At 39.2% G+C, this 22,574-nt stretch overlaps 6 protein-coding genes across 7 annotated transcripts; 5 read left to right on the top strand and 1 right to left on the bottom strand.

Moving 5' to 3' along the window:
- Positions 1-1,204: 1,204 nt before the first annotated feature.
- Positions 1,205-2,232, top strand: LOC110378478 (15-hydroxyprostaglandin dehydrogenase [NAD(+)]). The gene has a single exon (XM_021337756.3). The coding sequence runs from the start codon at positions 1,410-1,412 to the stop codon at positions 2,160-2,162; it is 753 nt and encodes a 250-aa protein (XP_021193431.3). The 5' UTR covers positions 1,205-1,409; the 3' UTR covers positions 2,163-2,232.
- A 132-nt stretch (positions 2,233-2,364) lies between these two features.
- On the top strand, positions 2,365-3,533 carry LOC110378479 (15-hydroxyprostaglandin dehydrogenase [NAD(+)]). Its single transcript, XM_021337757.3, is given in 1 exon segment — positions 2,365-3,533. A coding segment is annotated over 1 exon segment (753 nt). The 5' UTR covers positions 2,365-2,617; the 3' UTR covers positions 3,371-3,533.
- A 152-nt stretch (positions 3,534-3,685) lies between these two features.
- LOC110378480 (alcohol dehydrogenase 2) lies at positions 3,686-4,892 on the top strand. The gene has a single exon (XM_049843885.2). It carries the CDS (start codon positions 4,027-4,029, stop codon positions 4,774-4,776), a length of 750 nt encoding a protein of 249 aa, XP_049699842.2. The 5' UTR covers positions 3,686-4,026; the 3' UTR covers positions 4,777-4,892.
- A 5,120-nt stretch (positions 4,893-10,012) lies between these two features.
- LOC135116654 (alcohol dehydrogenase 2-like) lies at positions 10,013-10,945 on the top strand. Its single transcript, XM_064042316.1, has one exon. The coding sequence runs from the start codon at positions 10,087-10,089 to the stop codon at positions 10,834-10,836; it is 750 nt and encodes a 249-aa protein (XP_063898386.1). The 5' UTR covers positions 10,013-10,086; the 3' UTR covers positions 10,837-10,945.
- Positions 10,946-11,470: 525 nt separating this feature from the next.
- Positions 11,471-12,433, top strand: LOC126055276 (15-hydroxyprostaglandin dehydrogenase [NAD(+)]-like). Its single transcript, XM_049843882.2, has one exon. The coding sequence runs from the start codon at positions 11,590-11,592 to the stop codon at positions 12,337-12,339; it is 750 nt and encodes a 249-aa protein (XP_049699839.2). The 5' UTR covers positions 11,471-11,589; the 3' UTR covers positions 12,340-12,433.
- Positions 12,434-17,336: 4,903 nt separating this feature from the next.
- LOC110378477 (cytochrome P450 9e2) lies at positions 17,337-22,152 on the bottom strand. Of its 2 annotated transcripts, none has more exons than XM_049843848.2 (11): positions 21,998-22,152; positions 20,354-20,556; positions 20,084-20,241; positions 19,855-19,992; positions 19,565-19,767; positions 19,216-19,351; positions 18,981-19,076; positions 18,669-18,890; positions 18,309-18,409; positions 18,010-18,178; positions 17,337-17,784 (listed from the first exon to the last, which is right to left on the bottom strand). In XM_049843848.2, exons 2-11 carry the CDS (start codon positions 20,554-20,556, stop codon positions 17,618-17,620), a joined length of 1,593 nt encoding a protein of 530 aa, XP_049699805.2. In that variant the 5' UTR covers positions 21,998-22,152; the 3' UTR covers positions 17,337-17,617. The 2 variants fall into 2 exon arrangements, with proteins under 2 accessions (XP_049699805.2, XP_049699804.2); XM_049843847.2 differs by lacking the exon at positions 21,998-22,152 and adding an exon at positions 21,750-21,875.
- Positions 22,153-22,574: the final 422 nt, after the last annotated feature.

Genomic DNA, 22,574 nt, shown 5'->3' with positions numbered 1-22,574 from the left:
TTTCCCGGTGTGCGGTAGTGACGCACAGTATACAACACTTATGTTTCTTTTGATTTGCTGGCTCCACCAAGAAATGACAAATTGCGAGCGTACATTTTGAAAATCTTGGCAAAACTGCAGGTTTCAAGTACGTACCCATGAAGTGGACTCTCACAGATACGTACATTTTGCCTATTCGTGAACTAATGCAAACATGTAATGTGTGATAGTGTGTGTGTGTGTGTGTGATAGTGAGTGAGTGCACAGAAAATCCCCGTCATACAAGCGTTTCTCCCCTGTAGTGAAACTATCCTACCCTATGCGCCTGCTGATGATGATGACTCATTTCATCATCCATCCAACTATTCCCCAACTATGTTGGTGTTGGCTTCCAGTCACCGAATCTGTTCGAGTACCAATATTTTGCTTGGAGCGACTACCTATCTGATCTCTTCAATCCAGTCACATTACAAGACATTATCCATGGTAAGACTGACAGACTTTCTGGCTTCTGATTAGTCACAGCAGCTGCAGAAAATGTACAAATGACAGCTTTGTCAGACTCAAAGCATATATACCTTGATTTTAGCTGTTTCCTGTGAGAATTACTTACGCACCAAACGTAATAATTTTCCAAATTGGCTGTTAGATCCAGAGATATCCACAACGTCACAAACTTTACTTCTTTTAACACAACCTTGATCAATGAATCTATGCGACTGCTAAGTGGTAATCCTAATTATACTGTCACGTGAAAGAATGCACCTACGGGATAAGTAGTATTTTGACGATTCTATATTGCCCACGCCGACGAAGTTGCGGGCAACAGCTAGTTATGTAATAATTACATCATTAAAAGACCCCACCACAATTTCTACTGGGTTTTGAACTAAGAGCCATATATGTACATGATAAATGCACCAAAATTATGCATGGTGGTATTTTCATAACGTTTTCCATAAACGATTCATGCCGACTGATTTGTATTTTGTATCTCACTCAAGACACATCAGGTACCTACGTAAACTGAAAATGTACTAAGATTGAACCTAACCTGTAAAGTACATAATATTTTGATTTTAAGTAGATAAACAGTGTAGTTGATGACTTAACCTATTGATAAATTGAATGAAAGACAATACCGGTTGTTATTATAAACTATAGATAACTAATACAGATAGCTAGAATTAAATTGATTACCACACAGCTCTAGATTAGTTTAGCATTTATCTTTCAATAGTTAACATTATATGTCACGAAGATCGAAACAACAAATTAATGACTTGTTTGTCACTGTTTATCGCGTTCTGAATAGTAATTTAACTTACTCTATATAAAACGAGGTTAATACTAAAATCAATTAGTTCTCAAACAGCATCCGACAAACCGACACCATCCGACAAACCGACTCCATCCGACAAACCGACACCATGGCGCGAGACTTAACTGACAAAGTGGTTGTGATAACCGGTGGAGCAGAGGGCATCGGTTACGAAATTGCCGACAATTATCTTCAAAAAGGGGCCAAAATCACCATCCTTCTCGACATCAACGAAACTCTCGGTGCTGAGGCTGTGAAGAAACTTACAGCCAAACATGGAAATAACAAAGCAGCGTTTCTCAGGTGCGATGTCACAGAAGACATGAAAACCGTTTCCAAGTGGATTTTTGACAGCTACAAAGTGGACATTCTCGTGAACAACGCTGGTATACTCAACGATCGTGCAGTCAAGAAAACTATTGACATCAACGTCACCGCAGTTGCCGAATGGGGATTAGCCTTCTGGGACCACATGAGGAAAGATAAAGGAGGAAATGGTGGTACCATCATCAACTTAGCTTCAATATACGGCTACAGAGTAGACCAGTTTCTGCCAGTATACCAAGCTTCGAAGTTCGCCGTTATGGGATTCACAAAGTCTCTGGGGCATGTAGCCAACTTTGAAAGGACTGGTGTGCGGGTAATAGCCATATGTCCTGGTTTTACTGAAACTAAGTTGACCGATCAGCCTGCCACGTGGCAAATGGGCCAAGACAATGAGTTCGGCAAGTTCCTCAAAGCACAATTATGGCAGAAAGTGGAAGCTGTGGGTAAAGCTGCTGTGGACATCTACCAGAAGGCCAACAGTGGAACCGCTTGGCTCATTGAAGGTGGAAAGCCTATTGTAGAAGTGGCTAAATAATGTGTTTAACGTTTCGTTACTTATGCTTTGTTAAATAGGTGTCATAATTTATTAAAGTTCGTTTTGCTTACATGTGTTTTCTTTCAAATTATTATATCTCAATTATCTAAATATCGACCGTGTATATCTATAGATAAAATATTAATTAATGGCTATCATAGAGATATTTCGGCATCTAGTTGTGATTGTTGGAATATATTTAAGTACTGTGAGTACAAAATACCATGCACGACAACAGTGTTATGTAAACTATTTTGTTTGTGCGTTAGATTCCAGATAGTGCAAGGACTACATAAACAAAAATGTTATTGTTATAAAATCAATAATTATTATCAGATTAGATAGCATCAGATGATTGAGAGTATATAAAGGTTATATGTAAATACCTGTTACATCAGTTCAGCACTATAGTCAGTGCACAGCACATCTAATATCATATCAACGTTAACTACGAAATGGAACGAGAACCAAAAGATAAAGTGATAGTTATTACCGGTGGTGCAAAAGGCATAGGGTTCGAAATTGCACACCATTTTTTAGAATGTGGAGCCAAAACTTTGATCCTTTTAGACAACAGTGAAGCAGCCGGCGTTACAGCTGCCCAAACACTAAATGAGAAATATGGAAAAGACAAAGCAGTTTTCATTGAATGTGATATAACAAAAGATTTGGAAAAAGTCAGCAGACACATTTTACAAACATACCAAGTTGATGTTTTAATAAATAACGCAGGAATACTCGATGAGAGTGACCTCAGGAAGACGATGGAAATTAACTGTATAGCTTAGATGGATTGGAGCATGAAGTTCTTCGAGCACTGGAGAATCGACCAAGGAGGTCGAGGTGGTACGATCTTCAATGTAGCTTCAATTTATGGATTCGAATATAATCCGTTTGCGATCTACTACAAAACCTCAAAACATGCAGTGTTAGGCTTTACCAGGTCATTGGGTCATCCTTTTAACTACAATATAACTGGTGTGAGAGTTATTGCCATCTGTCCAGGATTCACAGAAACTGCATTGTTAGCTGGTAAATCTTGGGAAATTCATAAGGAAGAGTTTCAAAAACAAATGGAAGAGAAAATAACAATGCAGAAACCAAAGGTAGTTGCTAAGGCTGCTGTGGAGATCTTTGGTGTGGCTGACAGTGGAACTGCGTGGGTAGCGGCAAATAATGAGCCTATCAAACTTACACCAATGTGTTAGCTGCTATAATCAAGAAAGCATTATTATAAGGTTCTTAAGCCTGGTCTGAGCCACCATAATATACCAGCTCGTTATCTGTCTGCACAATAAGATAAGATCGGCTGAAAGATAATATACATTATATCGAATGAGGAACGATTACGAATAAAATCGCTAAACAATAGGTTGCTAGATTCCAAATTATTTCCTAAACCTAGAAATAAAATTGTGTTTTGACATTTTCTAAAAGCTTAATTAATAATTAAATTGAAAACTGTTAACTATCCTGATCTCAAGAGAAAGGTCAGTCTAGAGAAGAATGGATTGGACAAAAGAGGAGGGGTGAATAATGTCTGAAGGTGAGCAGTGTAGTGCAGAAGACAATTATTTTAAGAAGCCAACATTTATGCTATGTTGAGAACGTACATATTGGAAACAAGGAGTTAACTAAGAAGGTGAAGAGGGAGAATGTAGAATAGAGAAAAGCGTAGTTAATGTCCTCATCACACGTCGTCGTCTTATCGGCAGCCATTGTAATTGCGCTCGATACGCTGATAAGATGTTGTACACAAGTACATATATATTAGAGTATATACCCACTATTCTTCTTCAGTATCATTGTTAAGCGCAGTGCCGCAGTATATAATACCCAAATTCATATTAAACTTTAACTGAAAATGGATCGAAACCCTAAAAACAAAGCGGTAGTGATAACTGGAGGCGCAGGAGGCATAGGGTATGAAATGGCGGACCAGTTTTTACAAAATGGAGCCAAAACTGTAATCCTTTTGGACATCACTGAAGCAGCCGGCGTTACAGCTGCCCAAACACTAAATGAAAAATATGGAAAAGATAAAGCAGTTTTCATTAAATGTGATATAACAAAAGATTTAGAAAAAGTCAGCAGTGATATTTTCCAAAAATATGAAGTTGATGTTTTAATCAACAACGCGGGAATATTAGACGAGACTGATCTCAGGAAGACGATAGAGATCAACTGCATAGCTTTGATGGAATGGAGCATGAAGTTCTTCGAGCACTGGAGAGTCGACCAGGGAGGTCGAGGTGGCACAATCTTCAATGTATCTTCAATTTATGGATTCGAGTACAATCCTTGGCTAGTCTACTATAAAACTTCGAAACAAGCTGTATTGGGCTTTACCAGATCGCTTGGGCATCCTTTTAACTACAACACAACTGGTGTGAGAGTCATTGCCGTCTGTCCGGGATTCACAAAAACTACAATATTGGGTGGAAAATCATGGGACATTCACGAAGCTGGTTTCAATAAAGTGATGGAAGATGTGGTGATGCAGGTACCAGAGGTAGTTGGCAAGGCCGCTGTGGAGATCTACGGTGTGGCCGACAGTGGAACTGTGTGGGTAGCGGCAAACAATGAGCCCATCAAACTTGCACCGATGTGTTAAAAAGAACTCTTGATAAACTAACTCTTCGAATGTAAAATGTAAATTTATATGCCCTTATGATGTATATCTCTGATCTGGCAAAATATATTTTCTTTAATTAAATCATTAAACTCTAATCGTTTAACCTTTTACTGACCACCTATGTACTTGCATAAATATTTAGAAAATGATAGCAACTCGACAATAACCCTTGACTTGTGACCATCCTTACTATCAAGATAATGGGGAACTACCTCAGTTTGTTTGTCACACTTTTACTAGTAATCCGTACTTATCTATAGTTCAAGTAGCGCGGCGGTCACCGCCGGTGCCGGACGTGTGCGAGAGCAGGCTCTCCACAGTACCTGGCGTGTCCGCTGGAGGGCGCCACAGTGTCGTGCACAGTGTCGCACGGCGGCGAGCGCGGTCAGTAGCGCGGCGGTCACCGCCGGTGCCGGACGTGTGCGAGAGCAGGCTCTCCACAGTACCTGGCGTGTCCGCTGGAAGGCGCCACAGTGTCGCACGGCGGCGAGCGCCGTCAGTAGCGCGGCGGCTACCGTCGGCGCCGGCGCTTGGTAACAACATCTCCCAAGCCTGATCGGAAATCCCCCGAAATTGTGTCTTGGCTAAATAGCAGACCACCACTGGTGGCAAGACACCGAGGCATCGCAGGAAGGCCTAGAGGCAGCGATAGGGATCGTGTTATCGTATGTCAAACTGCTGCATCTAACATTTCTCCGATCGTAGCGGTTCACCGTTCCATCGGATAAAGGTATGTTAGACGAGAGAGTGCTCTTGCGTTTGCGCGTATGTTTGAGCACTGTAATATATCCTGCGCATCTGACTGCTTCCGTATAATGGACCCCGATTTGGCGAAGACTAGTGGCGATAGGTTGAGGTAGAGAGGTTCGGGCTGATGCAACCTAAGCTTTGTCTGAGACCTGCACACTAGCGGCTCTGGGGGTGTGAGTACATGCCGTGGTCGTTTTCTCTTTGAGCTGGGGGGACAGAGGGAATCCGGCAGCACCCAGAGCGACAAAGCAGCCCTTTTTAGGGGAGCACTGCTTTCCTTGCTCAGCCTGGGAGGGGGCTAGAAAAGGTGCCCTAAAAAAATGCTCACCCCAAACACTCTTTGGATAGCAGTAACCACGGCTGCTTCCGCATCTGTTTATTCGTGGTCGACACAACAACAGTAATAAACGTAAAACACCTTTACTGACTTTTGGTGCATGGAATGTTCGCACCCTTCTCGACCGCGAGACAAACGCCTGCCCAGAACGGAAATCAGCCATAGTTGCTCGAGAACTCCGCCGCTACAACATTGATATAGCTGCTGTAAGCGAAACCCACCTTGCCGATGAGGGCGAGCTAGTCGAGCATGGCGGTGGCTACACTTTCTACTGGAAGGGCACTGCAGCAACAGAACCAAGAAGGTCGGGAGTTGGTTTTGTGATCAAGAATAATCTTGTGAAGACACTTCAAGAATGTCCAATCCACATCTCGGACCGTATAACCACATTGCGCCTTCACTTAGACGGTGACAATTTCCTTAATGTTATCAGTGTCTATGCACCGACGCTAGATAGTTCTGACGACATCAAGGATAAATTTTATGAAGAACTTACACAATGTCTCCGTAAAATACCGAACAGAGAAAAGATTCTCTTGTTAGGGGACTTCAATGCTAGAGTTGGTCAAGATTATGAAGCGTGGCCTAAAGTTTTGGGTAGGCATGGGGTAGGCAACATCAACTCTAATGGCCAGTTGCTGCTTAGTTTATGTGCTCAATTCCAACTTGCAATCACAAACACCATGTTTCGCCTTGCTGCTAAGCACAAAACTACGTGGATGCATCCACGTTCTAAGCACTGGCACCTCATTGACTATGCCATCACGAGGCAGCGAGACATCTCTCAGGTCCTAGTCACTCGTGCTATGCGCGGTGCTCATTGCTGGACGGACCATAGACTAATTGTCACCAAACTGCGTCTTTGCCTTCGGCGACCATTCAGGGCTAGCAGGAAAAAGCCTCAGAACATAAACATTGAGAAACTCAAACATCCGGGACCCCGAAGCAAATACGCTGAAACGCTGGCATGTGATATACACTCTCATCAAAATACCGGTGATATTGATGCAGACTGGAACGCTTTATCGTCGACCATTCTTGACGTAGCCATTAACACCATAGGGCTAAAAAATAAACGCAAGCAAGACTGGTTTGATGAGAACGACGAAGTTCTTTCTAAAGCTATTGCCAAACACCGAGAACTTCTCAAGCGCAGTAATAACAGCGCACTTATAAGAGAGTGACCGTGAGTTGCGTAAACTCACGAGACACACTAAAGATAAATGGTGGCAAGACAAGGCTCAATACATCCAGTCGCTTGCTGATAGTAATCAGCTCGGTGATTTCTATAGCGAAATTCGCAATCTCCTGGGTACCACCAACTTCATAAAGGTACCACTGAAGTCGCTGGATGGTAAAAGTCTGCTGAAAAGCAAAAATGAAGTGTTAGATCGTTGGGCAGAACACTTCAATAATCTACTTAATGTAGATCGAACAGCCGATCTACACTACATAGACAGTTTGCCTCAACTTCAAATAGCAGAAGAATTGGATGATGCCTTGTCTAAACATGAGGTGCTTTGTGCCATCAAACAACAGCAAAATCAGCGTGCAGTTGGCCTAGACCTTATACCAGGTGAGCTTCTGAAGTACGGCGGCGAGGAACTGCATTCGCGCGTCTGGGAAATGTTTGTGCTTATGTGGGAGAAAGAACAAGTTCCTGAAACTTTTAAGTTATCACGCGTCAGGGTTCTCTATAGGAACAAAGGCGACCGGTCGGAATGTGGTTCTTACCGCGGTATTTCACTGCTCTCTGTCTCTGGAAAAGTCTACGCCAGAGTACTTCTAAACCGCCTCAGGAACCTCTCTGAAAAGATTCTGCCGGAAACCCAATTTGGTTTCAGACCAGACAGAGGAACTTGTGAGGCAATATTCGCAGTCCGTCAACTCCAGGAAAAAAGTAGAGAGCAGGGACAGCACTTGTATCTCTGCTTTATTGATCTGGAAAAAGCCTTTGACTGCGTCCCTCGCGAGGCCCTCTGGAAGGTACTGAGAAAGTTGGGGTGTACAGAGAAGTTCATAAGACTCCTGCGACTCCTGCACGATGACATGCAATGTTGTGTAGCGGTTGAAGATGACCAATCGAGCTTCTTCTCCGTCACCTGTGGAGTGAAGCAAGGTTGTGTCCTGGCTCCCACATTGTTTGCATTATATTTCGCAGTTGTAGTCCGGGAAGTATTGAATTCTTCTCCTGAAGGAGTTCGTATTCGTTATCGGACTGACGGCAAACTTTTCAACCTGAACAGACTCAAGGCGACCACAAAGGTGTCCTATGCACATATACAGGACATTATGTATGCAGATGACCTCTGTTTCGTGGCTGAATCCCTGAAGTCCTGCAACAGCTAGTCACGAACCTTCACAAGCAGTGCTGTACATTTGGTCTAAAATCAGCATCAAAAAGACAGAAGTAATGTCTTCAGACAATCACGGACGTCAAGAACTGACCATTATGCTTGGTGAAGATGTCCTGAAGCAGGTCGATAAATTTCGATATTTGGGGAGCATTATAACATCAAAGTGCGACCTTGACGCCGAAATCAATAGCAGAATTGGTGCTGCAGCCGCTGCTTTCGGCAAATTCGACAAGAAGGTCTTCAGCTCCCATGACCTAAAGATATCCACAAAGGTTTCTGTGTATATGGCAGTTGTGTTGCCTTGTATACTCTACTCGGCGGAAACATGGACACCGTACCGACGCCACATCAAGCAACTAGACCGCTTCCACCTCAAATGTCTGCGCAAAATATTAAATATCCGTTGGTTTGATCGTGTGCGTAACACAGAAGTGTTGAGGAAAGCCAATGTAGGTGGCATTGAAGCATACCTCATGAGGAGACAGCTTCGTTGGTGCGGGCATGTACTGCGCATGCCGGATACTAGAGTGGCCAAGCGCATCCTCTACTCCGAGTTGCAGGAGGGCAAGCGGAAACGTGGCGGACAGCTGCTGCGATACAAGGATGTGCTGAAGCGTCACATGAAAAGCTGTTCCATTGACCCGTCTCAGTGGGAGAATCTGGCATCCAACCGCAGAGACTGGAGAAGCCGCGTTAAAGCCAAAGTCTTTGACTTTGAAGCACGCCGACTTTCTGAGTTGGATGCCAAACGAGATGAGTTGAAAGCTCGACCACCTGTAGCTATCAACTACAACTTTGTGGCTGGTACCCTGACATGTCCGCAGTGTGCGCGGACTTTCACGCACAAAATTGGATACTCCAGCCACATGAGAGCACACGCACGCCATTAGGGTCGAAGTGGTCGCCGTTGCCGAAATCGGCGTGGAAGATTATTATTATAGTTCAAGTCTGAGAAGAGATGTAATGCCATTTCCATGTGATTGATTCTTTTTGCATTAGTGGATTATGTAAGGCAATTTATTAATCTAAATAATAACTGCACAAGAACTATAATTTGTTTAAACTGTAAGATAATTCTTATCTGCTGTAAATGACAAAATGAAATAAATAGTGTCGGTTGCACCTCGGCTGATAACATTATTATCTTATTGGATATGCTTATTATGAAACTGTTGTAACGAACGACATGTAGAACAGTTACTTTATACTGTTAGTTCTCTTAGACAGTCTACTCATACCAAACAAACAAAACATAGATACAAACTCACACGAATTTGGAGGTACTTTAAGCCTTAAAAGCAACTTGCTTACTTGAAGAAAGGCAGCTCGTAAAGAGAGAAAGCAAACCATTAACGAACGAATGCCACAAAAAATAACTAAGTACTACTAATTCTATCCATCCAGCTAATTACCGTTTCATTTAAGGTACTGAATAGTCTGCGCAAAAAAGTCAGAAGTACATCTTATTATGCTCGTTGGTCCCGATTCCCGTATGTGTAAGTTGGCCCTAAGATCTAAGATCGTCCAAAAGAATATCGAATTGGTCGCAAGATTCCAGATTATTTCCTAACCCTGGAAATGAAATAGTTTTTTTTGTCATTTTCTATAACCTAAATTGATAAATTTATTTCAAATGATGAATAAAAATCCAACCTTTTTTAGAAAAGAACTGCATAAAATAAAACAAAATCGCTAATAATACCTGCTCTACAAAAAATAACAATTATCAGATAAGATGTGATGTGCATATATATTAGCGAATATGACCACCATTTACGTCAGTATCTTATTAAGTGCAGTGCCGCAGTATATAATACCCAAATTCATATTAAACTATAACTGAAAATGGATCGAAACCCTAAAGACAAAGTGGTAGTGATAACTGGAGCCGCAGGGGGCATAGGGTATGAAATGGCGGATCAGTTTTTACAAAATGGAGCCAAAACTGTAATCCTTTTGGACATCACTGAAGCAGCCGGCGTTACAGTTGCCCAAACACTAAATGAAAAATATGGAAAAGATAAAGCAGTTTTCATTAAATGTGATATAACAAAAGATTTGAAAAAAGTCAGCAGTGATATTTTCCAAAAATATGAAGTTGATGTTCTAATCAACAACGCGGGAATATCAGATGAGAGTGATCTCAGGAAGACGATGGAAATCAACTGTATAGCTTTGATGGAATGGAGCATGAAGTTCTTCGAGCACTGGAGAGTCGATCAGGGAGGTCGAGGTGGTACAATCTTCAATGTAGCTTCAATTTATGGATTCGAGTACAATCCTTGGCTAGTCTACTATAAAACTTCAAAACAAGCTGTATTGGGCTTTACCAGATCGCTTGGGCATCCTTTTAACTACAACATAACTGGTGTGAGAGTCATTGCCATCTGTCCTGGATTCACAAAAACTACAATATTGGGTGGAAAATCATGGGACATTCACGAAGCTGGTTTCAATAAAGTGATGGAAGATGTGGTGATGCAGGTACCAGAGGTAGTTGGCAAGGCCGCTGTGGAGATCTACGGTGTGGCTGACAGTGGAACTGTGTGGGTAGCGGCAAACAATGAGCCCATCAAACTTGCACCAATGTATTAAAAAGAACTCTTGATAAACTAACTCTTCGAATGTAAAATGTAAATTCATATGCCCTAATGATGTAGGGTGATCTATGGCAATTTTTTTTTATTAAATCCTTAAACTCTAATCGTTTAACCTGTTTCTGACCACCTATATACTTCCATAAATATTTAGGAAATGATAGCAACTCGACAATATTATAACCCTTGACTTATGACCATCCTTACTATTAAGATAATGCGGAACTACCTCAGTTTGTTTGTCACACTTTTACTAGTAATCCGTACTTATCCATAGTTCTAAATATAAGTCTGAAAAGGAATATAATGCAATTTCATGTGGATTTGCTTTTTGATTATTATGCTCGTAGGTCCCGACTCCCGTATTTGTAAGTTGTTTCTAAGAACTAGGATCGTCCAAAAGATATATCGAATGAGGAAAGATTACGAATAAAATCGCAAAACAATTTTATTAGTCGCAAAATTCCAGATTATTTCCTAAACCTGGGAATAAAATAGTTTTTTGTCATTTATTAAAATATAAACTGATAAAATTATTTCAAATGATGAATAAAAACTTCTTTTAGAAAAAGAACCGCAGAGTACAAAACAAAAACGATAATAATACCTACTCTACAAAAAATAAGAATTATCAGATAAGATGTGATATGCATATATATTAGCGAATATGACCACTATTTTTCTTTAGTATCTTATTAAGTGCAGTGCCGCAATATATAATACCCAAATTCATATTAAACTTTAACTGGAAATGGATCGAAACCCTAAAAACAAAGTGATAGTGATAACTGGAGGCGCAGGGGGCATAGGGTATGAAATGGCGGACCAGTTTTTACAAAATGGAGCCAAAACTGTAATCCTTTTGGACATCACTGAAGCTGTAGGTATCACAGCTGTCCAAACACTAAATGAAAAATATGGAAAAGATAAAGCAGTTTTCATTAAATGTGATATAACAAAAGATTTGGAAAAAGTCAGCAGTGATATTTTCAAAAAATATGAAGTTGATGTTTTAATCAACAACGCGGGCATATTAGATGAGAGTGATCTCAGGAAGACTATGGAAATCAACTGCATAGCTTTGATGGAATGGAGCATGAAGTTCTTCGAGCACTGGAGAGTCGACCAGGGAGGTCGAGGTGGTACAATCTTCAATGTATCTTCAATTTGTGTATTAGAGTACAATTCTTGGCTACCCTACTATAAAACTTCGAAACATGCTGTATTGGGCTTTACCAGATCGCTTGGGCATCCGTTTAACTACAACATAACTGGTGTGAGAGTCATTGCCGTTTGTCCGGGATTCACAAAAACTTCAATATTGGATGGCAAAATATGGGACATTCAAGAAGCTGGTTTCAAGAAACTGATGGCAGAAGCTGTGATGCAGGTACCAGAGGTAGTTGGCAAGGCCGCTGTGGAGATCTACGGTGTGGCTGACAGTGGAACTGTGTGGGTAGCGGCAAACAATGAGCCTATCAAACTTGCACCAATGTGTTAAAGAGACGTCTGGATAAACTCTTCGTGTGTAATACATTCATATGCTCTATTGATGTAATGGCTAAATAAAAAAATATTGAATCTTCAAAAGCTGATCGTTTAACCTTTTACTGACCACCTACGTACTTGCATAAATATTTCGAAAATGATAGCAGCTCAACTATAACCCTTGACTTTTGACCATCCTTACTATTAAGATAATGGGAAACTACCTTAATATATTTGACATACTTATACTAGTGATACATGATATAGTAATCCGCAGTTATATATGGTTCAAATCTGGAAAGGAATATCCCACCCAAAACAAAAATTTGAAAGACTGCCAAGTTCGATAATATGGGAATGCTTCGCCTATAAAAGAAGTGAGATCTGAATAAGTACCAAGTTCCATACACATACCTCAGTTAAAAATAGTTAAGGTAGAATTCCGTGGATAGCGGCTACGACAGCCGCGCGCGGCTTACGACAGTCGTCGGCCGCGCGCGACAATAGTCAACCTATGAAAATGTATGGCGCCGCTGCCGAGGCCAGCGACAGTCGCGCGCGGCCGACGAATTTCGTGAGCCGCGCGCGGCCGTATGCATCTCAACATGGTCTAGCGCTTAATAACATCTATATAATTTTAGTAAAACCAGAATTGAATTGTTTTTTATTTAGTCGGCAAAACTTCCTTTTGTTTTCATTACAATACAGATGCTTTTGAATCAGTATTTGGTAGTATCCTTCATCATCTCTACTTTTTAAAGATAGGGTCGATTGGTAATCTATTTTCATAATACAGCCACAGCAACACATCATACTCTTCTTCTTCAAAGATATCAATTAGCACTTCGACTAGAGGGAACGGACGAACAAAATCTACTATTACTTTTTAATGACGTTACTTGGCAAGTTTTCATACACCTTGTTATAAACCTACTAAACGCAATGAATCAAGTATTTAATTTTTTATTAAAACTTCTCAACAGATACTAGAAATTTGATATGCGTAAATAAAATAGATTTTGAGTTACAGGGGGTCGAATTTGGCCCGAAATGGTTCGTGTAATATAACCCACGGCCGGTGTGTCGCTTTTTTTTTGCTCGAACTTGGCGGACACACTGCCGTGTGTCTAGATAATGCAGTTTTATATGATTGTTTTTTTTTGCAATTAAGTATATGTGAGGCAATTTATTTATTTAAATGATAACTGCACACGAAGTTTAGTTTTGTTTTTACAATGAGATAATTTTTATCTGCTTTTTTTAATGACTGTATAAAATAAAGAGCGTTTGCTGCACCTCGGCTGATAACATTATTATCTCATTGGATATACCTACTACGAAACTTTTGAAACGAAAGACATCAAAATTTAGGCATTACTTACTAAATACAAGTAGTTTTTTTGTAGACTAACTACTAATACCTTGGAGAGGCGGTAGACATACTTTGAGTCTCACAGTAAGTATATGTTGTCGAGCTGCATAAAGAAAAGCAGCTCGTAAAGACAGAAAGCAAACCATTAACCAACGAATACCACAAAAAATAACTAAGTACAACTAATTAGTTAAACCTCAACATCCTTCAAGGCATTCTTCTAGAAGTTTCCGAAGAACCGTTTGTAGTTTATGCGACGTGTAATGAGGGGCATTGTATGACGACAGGTGGAGGGGGGGGGAGCAGCTAAAAGCTTTGCAACATTAGTTCCCATCAACTGCGCTACAGACTTAGCGGACCTTGAGACATACGAGGAGAAAGTGGTTACAGCAAATGCAAGTACCCTTGCTTTTCATGTACTTACCTCTAGATATATTTCTTATTCGTCGTTGGAATAGAACTGATTTGTAATTCTTTCAGCTTCTGGTAAAAATGAAACCGCACAGGGATCTTACCAAGATCCATTATAATTTTAATACAGAAAGACTCGAACTTTAGTCAATTCTATCGATCCAGCTAATTACCGTTTAATTTTAGGTACTGAATATTCTTTAAATAAGTAAGAATTACATGTTATTATGCTCGTTGGTCCCGATTCCCGTATGTGTAGTAAGTCTCGCATCGTAAACCGGCTGTTCCCACAAAGTTGTTCCTACACTTTTATTATTCTATGTTTGTGTGCCGCGGGATTTCCTCCCTAATACTGAAGTAACGCGATTTTAAAACATCGCAGCCATTAAGATCTTCCGGAGTGGCTGCTTACAATATATGTATAAAAATGTGTATGGGAAAAATATGGGACAATACTCTGTCTGTAATTAAAACTGTTGTGATAACAAAAGCTATATTGGTCTTGATAACAATGTTTGAGAACGTGTAATATCCTGCAATAAAACAATAAGTGGAGGATATAATGTATTAATGACGATAATTAAATACGATATTTAATTAACACAAGCAACCCTAAACGCAAAACACAAAGCAAAACAAAAAACAATTACCCCCCAACAATTAATAAAACAAATTGCAGAAGACAGGAGCAATCTGAGCCGAAAGCTTTATTCAGCAAATAAACAATCAGCAAAACAAAGAATGGGGAATAAATAACATTGCTTTAATCAGTGGGGCGATATACAAAGTTTATCTCGCCAGTTTGGTGGGCAAGTTCTCGTCTCTAATGAGCCCCGTGATAGATGTTCATTGGAGTTGGCAACACGGCCGGCCACGATTAAGGACCCCTAACGTCTATAGACGACGCTTACGGCACAATGTGTTTCATTTGTTTATTCCGACCCTGGAGCCCTTGTGACTTAGAGAAGAGAGTGAACAGGATATCCTATTTCGATGAAGTGGTCTTTCGCAACAATTTATCTATTTACGCATCATTTGGTCGGCTCCGTACGGAATATTAATTCTTTCTTAAAATTTCCTGATCCCAACATTTTCAACAAGCAGCTTAAACCCGCAATACGACTGCAGTTATCTGTCATAGTCATACTTCACCACATATAAGCCAGTCTATAGGTTTCAATAAATTCTTTTCCCGAAGCAGCCGACGGCAGCCCGACAGCGGCACGAAATGAGTTGACACCAGCCGCGAATTTGTGTTCGCAGTCAGCCTACAACGTGAAATAAACGCTATGTAAATGCTGCAAGGGATAAGATATTGCTTTCTACACCAAATGTGAAAGAACTTGTATTTTTCGGATGCTAAAAATGTTTACCGTCTTTAGTTTCTCAAATGCTGACCTGGGAACTATTACTTCTCAATAATCTGAAGACAGAGCTGCGAGAATCTGGGTAGATACCCAGATAGATTTTTTTATTGCAAGATGTTCTAGTTTTATTCAGCTTTTCTGTCAAGGTTAGCCTGTCTTCTGAGAAAATTTTCAACGACTTGGTTATGAATGACGGGAGTTGTGCAATCGCTAAGACCCCAAACTTGCGCCATCGACCACTAAACATCAACCCGGATGACGGGCGTCAGTCTGTCCGTGACGTCACCAACGTGATTAATAATCTGTCACAGCTCAGTAACATGCTGTAACACCCACATGCTAAGCCCGCGTAGCACAAAAAACGTCACTTTTCACCAGCGTACCAACAAAAACTGATCCTGCTCCCCTAGGCTATGGTCCTCTAGTTAATGTATTCAGTAGACTTGCTCGAACCAGTGTTGAAAGCTCGAGTAATGTACAGGGAATCGTAAATTTCGTCGCGGATGTAAACTTATTCAGATATACTTTTCCCCGCGGATTTGTATGGGTTTAGACATTACCCTATTTTGGTTAAATTATGTTTGTAGTTTGAATGTTCTGAAATCGCCACATGGTAATGTAATTAATGCATCTCTCGGGTGTGATAGTTTTTGCTTTAGATTTAAATGATAATGGGGACTTTTTCTTTGAAACTCATTTGTAAGGTTGTCATCAGGAGGTCATTAGCGCAATGAAAACAAATGAATAATGTAAGCGAAACAAAGCAGCAACCGGATTAGCTGCAACCGTCGCCACTAATTTACATAATAAATTCGAAAATATAGCAGACTGCGGGCCGCCGGCGGAAGTTTTAAGTTAAACACCAGACCAAATAATGGCACAAAATGTTAAGGTATTTTTGTTGCATCTAATCGATAGATTTCGTTTTGCATCTCATTACTGAAGAGGTTAATGGCTAATGAACGCTCTCGCTGTATAATCTTCTTTTAAAGCTACATCCACTCTTACCAGGCTATTATTGTGAATAGGTTGACTTTACAGGTATATACAATGTTGAAACATAGGTTGTAGGATATTTCAACAAAAAAATAAATAAACAGTTATTAAGTAATTCCCTCTGTTGCTCTCCATTCAGAAATATTCGGTGTACTAACTCGAACGAAACTTATAGCTATGTACAAAAACTAAGGCGCTGCTATTATTGGAATCCTAGTTGACTGTTTCTTTTAGATGAGTTTAAGAATATGTGGTATCCGTAACGGTTTACATGCAAAAATAGGAATGCAAAGAACAGAAACCAAAAGTTGCAAGCTGTGTGTCGTGCATTAGGAGCAATTTTAATAAGTACACTGATGGTTGAAATACTCAAGAAGATTAATCTACAAGGCCCACAGTTCTGTGGAAAATCACGAAAAAACTTATTTTTCAGCCAGTTCATCCAAAAGTAGGAAACCTAGTGTGGCATGAAGTGATGTAATTGGTCGATATAATTCAGTTCGGTAATTAACCCCACTAATGAATATGGCGGCGGTCACCCGTAACGAACGGTGATGTATGCCCGCAAACATATGTCAGGGGGATTTAAAACAATCCCGCTGCCGAATATAGTGGTGTAGTTCATGTCGAATAACTATAATTTAAATCAAAAATGTTCTTTTAACACCTACACCTGAATTTCTACTCTTCTTAACAGACTTGCATTTACTTATAGTACCTGAGTGAATCTGCTCATTTGCACGATAATTATCTAAATACCCAATGAAGAACAACTTAGGTACATGAACCCTAATGTCTTCTAAAACACAACATAAAGCTTTCAAAACACGTTTCATTATATTCATGGGTAAGGTAAATGAAAAGTCACAGTATGTGTTCTTCTTTAATATTACTAAATAAATGCACATAACAAAGTTACATAAGCGTAAAAAATAATTTCAAGATCAACCTTAGCCTGCGCGCACACTGCTGCTACTCCGAACAAATATCTAATCGGTGTTACATTCCATTCATCGTCATACTGATTTATGAGCCCAAATCAATTATCGGCCGTCTAAAAGTTTGTAATGTGCGCGCGCTCTTACAGTGCCTTTTTTGCTCCGATTATCAGCTCTATAATCAGATATAACGATTTTTATCAATAATTAGTCCCTTAATCTGAACCTAAGCCAGTGTCCACCTTCCAGCCGAAGGTTGAACTGATCGGGAGACAACTTCGCAGGGATGCTGGTCTTCTCACAAGGGGAGAGCACCATGTGCCGGATTAACTGGTATGTTATCACTTTCATCTCGCACAGAGCAAATCTCGATCCTGGAAATTAGAATAGGACGGTTTTAAGGTTATATGCAAGTATTTACAAAGGCCCCGTAAAGGCTCCGAAACTGCTAAACCGATTTGAAATATTCTTTCACTGTTGGAAAGCTATAGAAAAGCCCTAGTTCTCTTGAATATTTTTTATTAAGAGGATTGTAACGCTTCACCGATAGGAAATATTTCCCTTTAATTTATCCAACTCTTAAACTTGAGTTAACTTACCCAGACAATTCCTAGGTCCATTACCAAAAGGCATGTACGTGAATGGTTTAATATTGTGTTTGTTTTCATCAGAGAACCGTTCAGGGTCAAACTTCTCAGGGTTAGGGAAGTATTCAGGATTTAAGTGGATTCCGTACACCGGTACCAGAATATCTGCGCCTTCACGTAACTGAAAATTATGAAAAATATTTTAAAATTACAGAAAGTAGTCGCTTTGACTTGTTATCGAAACATGTTTAATGTTCGATATTGGCTGCTGGATGTTCAAAGCAAGAAAAATAATATGAAATAAAACTTACAATATAATCTTTTTCAGAATCAGGGTTTGGTTTCCCCAAATTATAATCCTTTGTGCATTGTCTGTCTAAGACCACAAATGGTGGCCATCTCCTTAACAGTTCTGCAATAGACAAAGTAATATTAAAATTAAATAAAATATATCACTAAGTAATGCACTCCCCCGATTTTATTGGCTAGATTCTATTTGCTTGGTTTTATTTATTAAAGTATTTACAAGTATCATCGAGGAACCAAGGCGTTATGATGCTCAATGCCTTATGAAGAAAAATATATCATAGGTAGATATTCATAGAATGTATCCATGTTTGCATCTTTATAACAAAATTCAATATTCTGAGCACTTCCAAAACTTTACCTACCTGAAATAACCATATCCATATACTTCAAGCTCTGTATGGAGCTGAAGTCGAACTTGCCGCCACTCTTAGCGTCATAGTCCCTGATCTCCTGCGCCAGTCGCTCTTGTACGTCAGGGTTCAAAGCCAGCTCATACAGGAGAAATGACATACTGGACGACACTGATTCAAAACCAGCAGCAAAGAACAGGAATGCTTGGGAGACTAGGTCATCATCCTTCCATACTGCAATGAAGAAAAACAAAAACCCATCAATTGCATTGTTTGCCGTTCTTTTAACTGCTTTGATTTTTTCCTTTTCAAATATAGGGTTACCTCTAGTCAATTGTTTTCGGCCAACTGTTGATTCTTCGACGGTTGCGAAACCAGCAGCCTCGTCCTTAGACTTGACTTCTTCATGAGATAGTTTACCTGAAATAATTAAATATAGCAGGAATCAGAATATATCTCTATTTCAGAATAAATATAGGACTGACTTAAGGCTAAAGTAAATTTGTATTAAATCTATGGAAATACATGAAGCTAAAGAAGATTTTTTTAATATTGTCACCTTTTTTGGCCTCCATAAGCAAGTGAATCATATCAGGTCTAAAAATATTCTTCTGTTCCCTCTCTTTCATCGCGTCTAATACTAAGCGCCTGAAGAAATCCTGAGCAGGCTTCGGCACGACATCAATGGCGATAAGCTGCATTTGATAGTAAAAACACATGGGTAAATTACATTTTGACCCTGGAAAACAAAACCGTCATCGGTTTCATATTTGTTTCACCTATTTATCTACTGTGTCATTTTTTTGCCATTTTTTACCTACTAAAAATTACTTTGTCTCAATATTGAAGTTGTTTTAGTGTGCATTATAACCAATTTAAAATATCAAAGTGAGCCAAACGTAACTTACCTTATTAACAAAAGGCAGGCTTGATAACAGGATGAAAAACAGTATTTGAGAAAACTTAAAAGAAGACACTGCTTTGCCCATCTTATAGAACTCATTGTCTTCATCGGCGTGAGAGTCTACCTTCAGACCGAAGGCGCAAGAAGCTATCACATCATTGGCAAAGCGCGTCGTTAGGTCCTTGCACTCAACATCTATGTAGTCTCCTAAAATATAAACAAAACATATATGTATGTAGATGTATAAGTTAGTTCCTACTATTAAGACTGGTAGGTACTTGCGTTAGAATGTACCTCCAGAGTTTTTCAACTTCTTCTTCAAAGACAATATCATTTGTTCACCGACTTCCATCATAAAAGGCACCATTTGACGTATCTTGGAACTTGTGAATGCTGGGCTTAAAGATGTGCGCATGTCTTTCCATTCGTGACCTGAAAATATGAAAGCAGACCACGATAGTATTTTTCCCAAATTATAAAGGAGATAGGAAATATAATATTTTGAGTTGTAAGCGCTAATTACCTTTCAAAAAGAACAAACTCCTGCCAAATAAAGAGTCATCAGGTCCAGGACTGGAATGATCTACAAAGTGTTCAAAATCTTTGATGGTGATTTTCTTCAATAGTTCAATATCACGGATTACTACAGACTCCTTCAAAAAATCATATTTGCCGACGAATCTGGAAAAAAATGAATAAACAGAACTTAAAATGAGTCTGAGTAAAATTCCTAAAATTACTATATTCCTATATTTTGTGTTTTAAAATCAAACATTATGTTGTATATCTTCACCTTTCCTCCGGGTAGCTATTGTACAAGCTCTTAATAGTCTCTCCGATGTGTTCGCTAGGCATCAACATGGAGCACAAGTCAGTCAATATTGGGATTGTATTCAGGTACTTGACGCCTTTCTCCTTGAACGTCGAGTGTGCCTTCTGGAGGTAGAACACCACCACTACCACCAAAACTGCCAGACATAGTAGTAGCATCATCATCTGGAAAATAAAGCATACCCTTATTATAATCAGCATTATTCACTGTTCACTACATTGTTGTATTTTCCTCTACTGATACAGAAAGCGATTAGGAAAGTTTGTTCTGTATTGCCAATTTTTAGCTTATTACTAACATACATAATGATTCTTATGTACACAATCACATCAGTATTAATATTTGCCATCAGAATTACAGACATCTTAAGTTTTGTCTTTCCAATATATAATTTTTATCGATCTGAATCTTCTCGAAACTTATTGTATATTACGTTCAAAGTTATGTGCTTTTACATGTGATATTATCATCAATTATGATATAATTGCTTTTTTCATGAACTTATCAGGTAAGTTTCTATTATGATTTGACAAATCTGCTTTGTTTCATTAACGGGGTCATCGATAATATAAGACACCTGTTATCACCATTAATGACAAACAAAAATTTGTATCATGTGACTTTGTGTATCAACAAATTGAATGAACCAATCTATAAATAATCGGAGTAAAGAAAAATGCTGACTGGGTAAAAAAAAAACTTACATATTTTCTGAAGAACTTTAGTCAGATGGCTCCTTGAAAAGTTTGAGAGTCTAAATGATTTTTACTGAGAGATTGTAAACAGTAACAAGCAAATAAATCAATGAAAGAATTTTAACACACTTAGATTCAGTATCCATGAAAAAACGTTTCATACGCGCTCTACGATGCAGGGAGCTAAAAATAAATCGGTATTTTTTAAACTCAAATAGCTAAATGTTACAGCATCTATGTACCTATGTACATATAATCTTGCCGTAATCGATCATTCATGGTCTCTGGATAGCGACTATCTATGCTAATATGGGTAACATTTTTGACAAAGCAGAGATAATCCAACCACTTAAACAACTACTTGCTTTCAAAATAACATTTAGCTTAATTAAGAGAAAAGAAACTCATAACTTAACTATCACGGCATATACCAAAAGCCAAAGCCATCAAATTATAAAATAAACTGTAGCAAAGAACGTTAATTAGATGTGGATACAAAAGTTTTAAAAGAATCAAAAATAAAGATTAGTTAAGATAATAATGAATATAGATAAGAAGAATGCCGGCAAAATGACGGCCATGCATTCACAGACAACAACAAGCCTAGCGTTTAAAAATAAACAAAATACGATGACGCCATACAGAATTAACGTGGTACTTACTTCACAGCCCAATTCAGTATGCGAGAGAGTGTGAAGCTTGTTACATAGCATTGACCGTTATATACATAGCTTTGCAGATTAGATTAGCTAAATGTTTCGTGGACCTTTTTGATATTTCGTCAGTTTTGTATCTTATCGTCATGACCAAATATTGGGATTTCCCTTTTTAAGGACCCTTATTAGTGGTCAAGCATCCAGAAATTATCAGCGTCTATAGGTACAATACCAACATTATAATGATTACTTACCTTTCAATTGGTTTCTACACTATAATTTGTCACAAATAAGTGATGTTTACTTCTCGTTCTTCATGATACACTTAATTTTTTTGGTTCATAAATCGTCTAACTACGCGTTTGTTGCGATCAGCGCGATCGACCACACTGCGGTTCGTTACGTAACATTTGTTTGTGTCGTGATAAAATTCAGGGTCATTGCCACAAATGTTTGAGCTCTGTCTAGTGAAGATAATAAAGTAGTTTATTGTTGTGTTTAGATGCTGTACGTAGAAGAGAGTGATATTCTCTGACAATCGTTGGGTTATAGGTGATTTCTCTTGTGACGGTGTTTATGGCTATTCCTTCAAAAATCATATCAAAGGTCAGATAAAAAAAGCTGATGTTCTAAAATATTCCTATAATTTTTGTTTGGTTACAAAATCATACAAATTTAAATAATCTAACTCATTGAGTTATTTCACATCTACATCCTCAGTCTAAATCTAAGCCAGTGTCCTCCTTTCAGTCTCAAGTTCAGGTTGTCAGTAGCGAGTTGAGCAGGAATGCAAGTCTTCTCACAGGGAGACAGTTCCATGTGCCGTAGGAT

Source organism: Helicoverpa armigera, chromosome 2 (genome assembly GCF_030705265.1).
Source record: "Helicoverpa armigera isolate CAAS_96S chromosome 2, ASM3070526v1, whole genome shotgun sequence".
Taxonomy (NCBI): Eukaryota; Metazoa; Arthropoda; class Insecta; order Lepidoptera; family Noctuidae; genus Helicoverpa; species Helicoverpa armigera.
The sequence above is the reverse complement of the archived record's forward strand: the minus strand, read 5'-3'. Positions and strand labels throughout refer to the sequence as shown.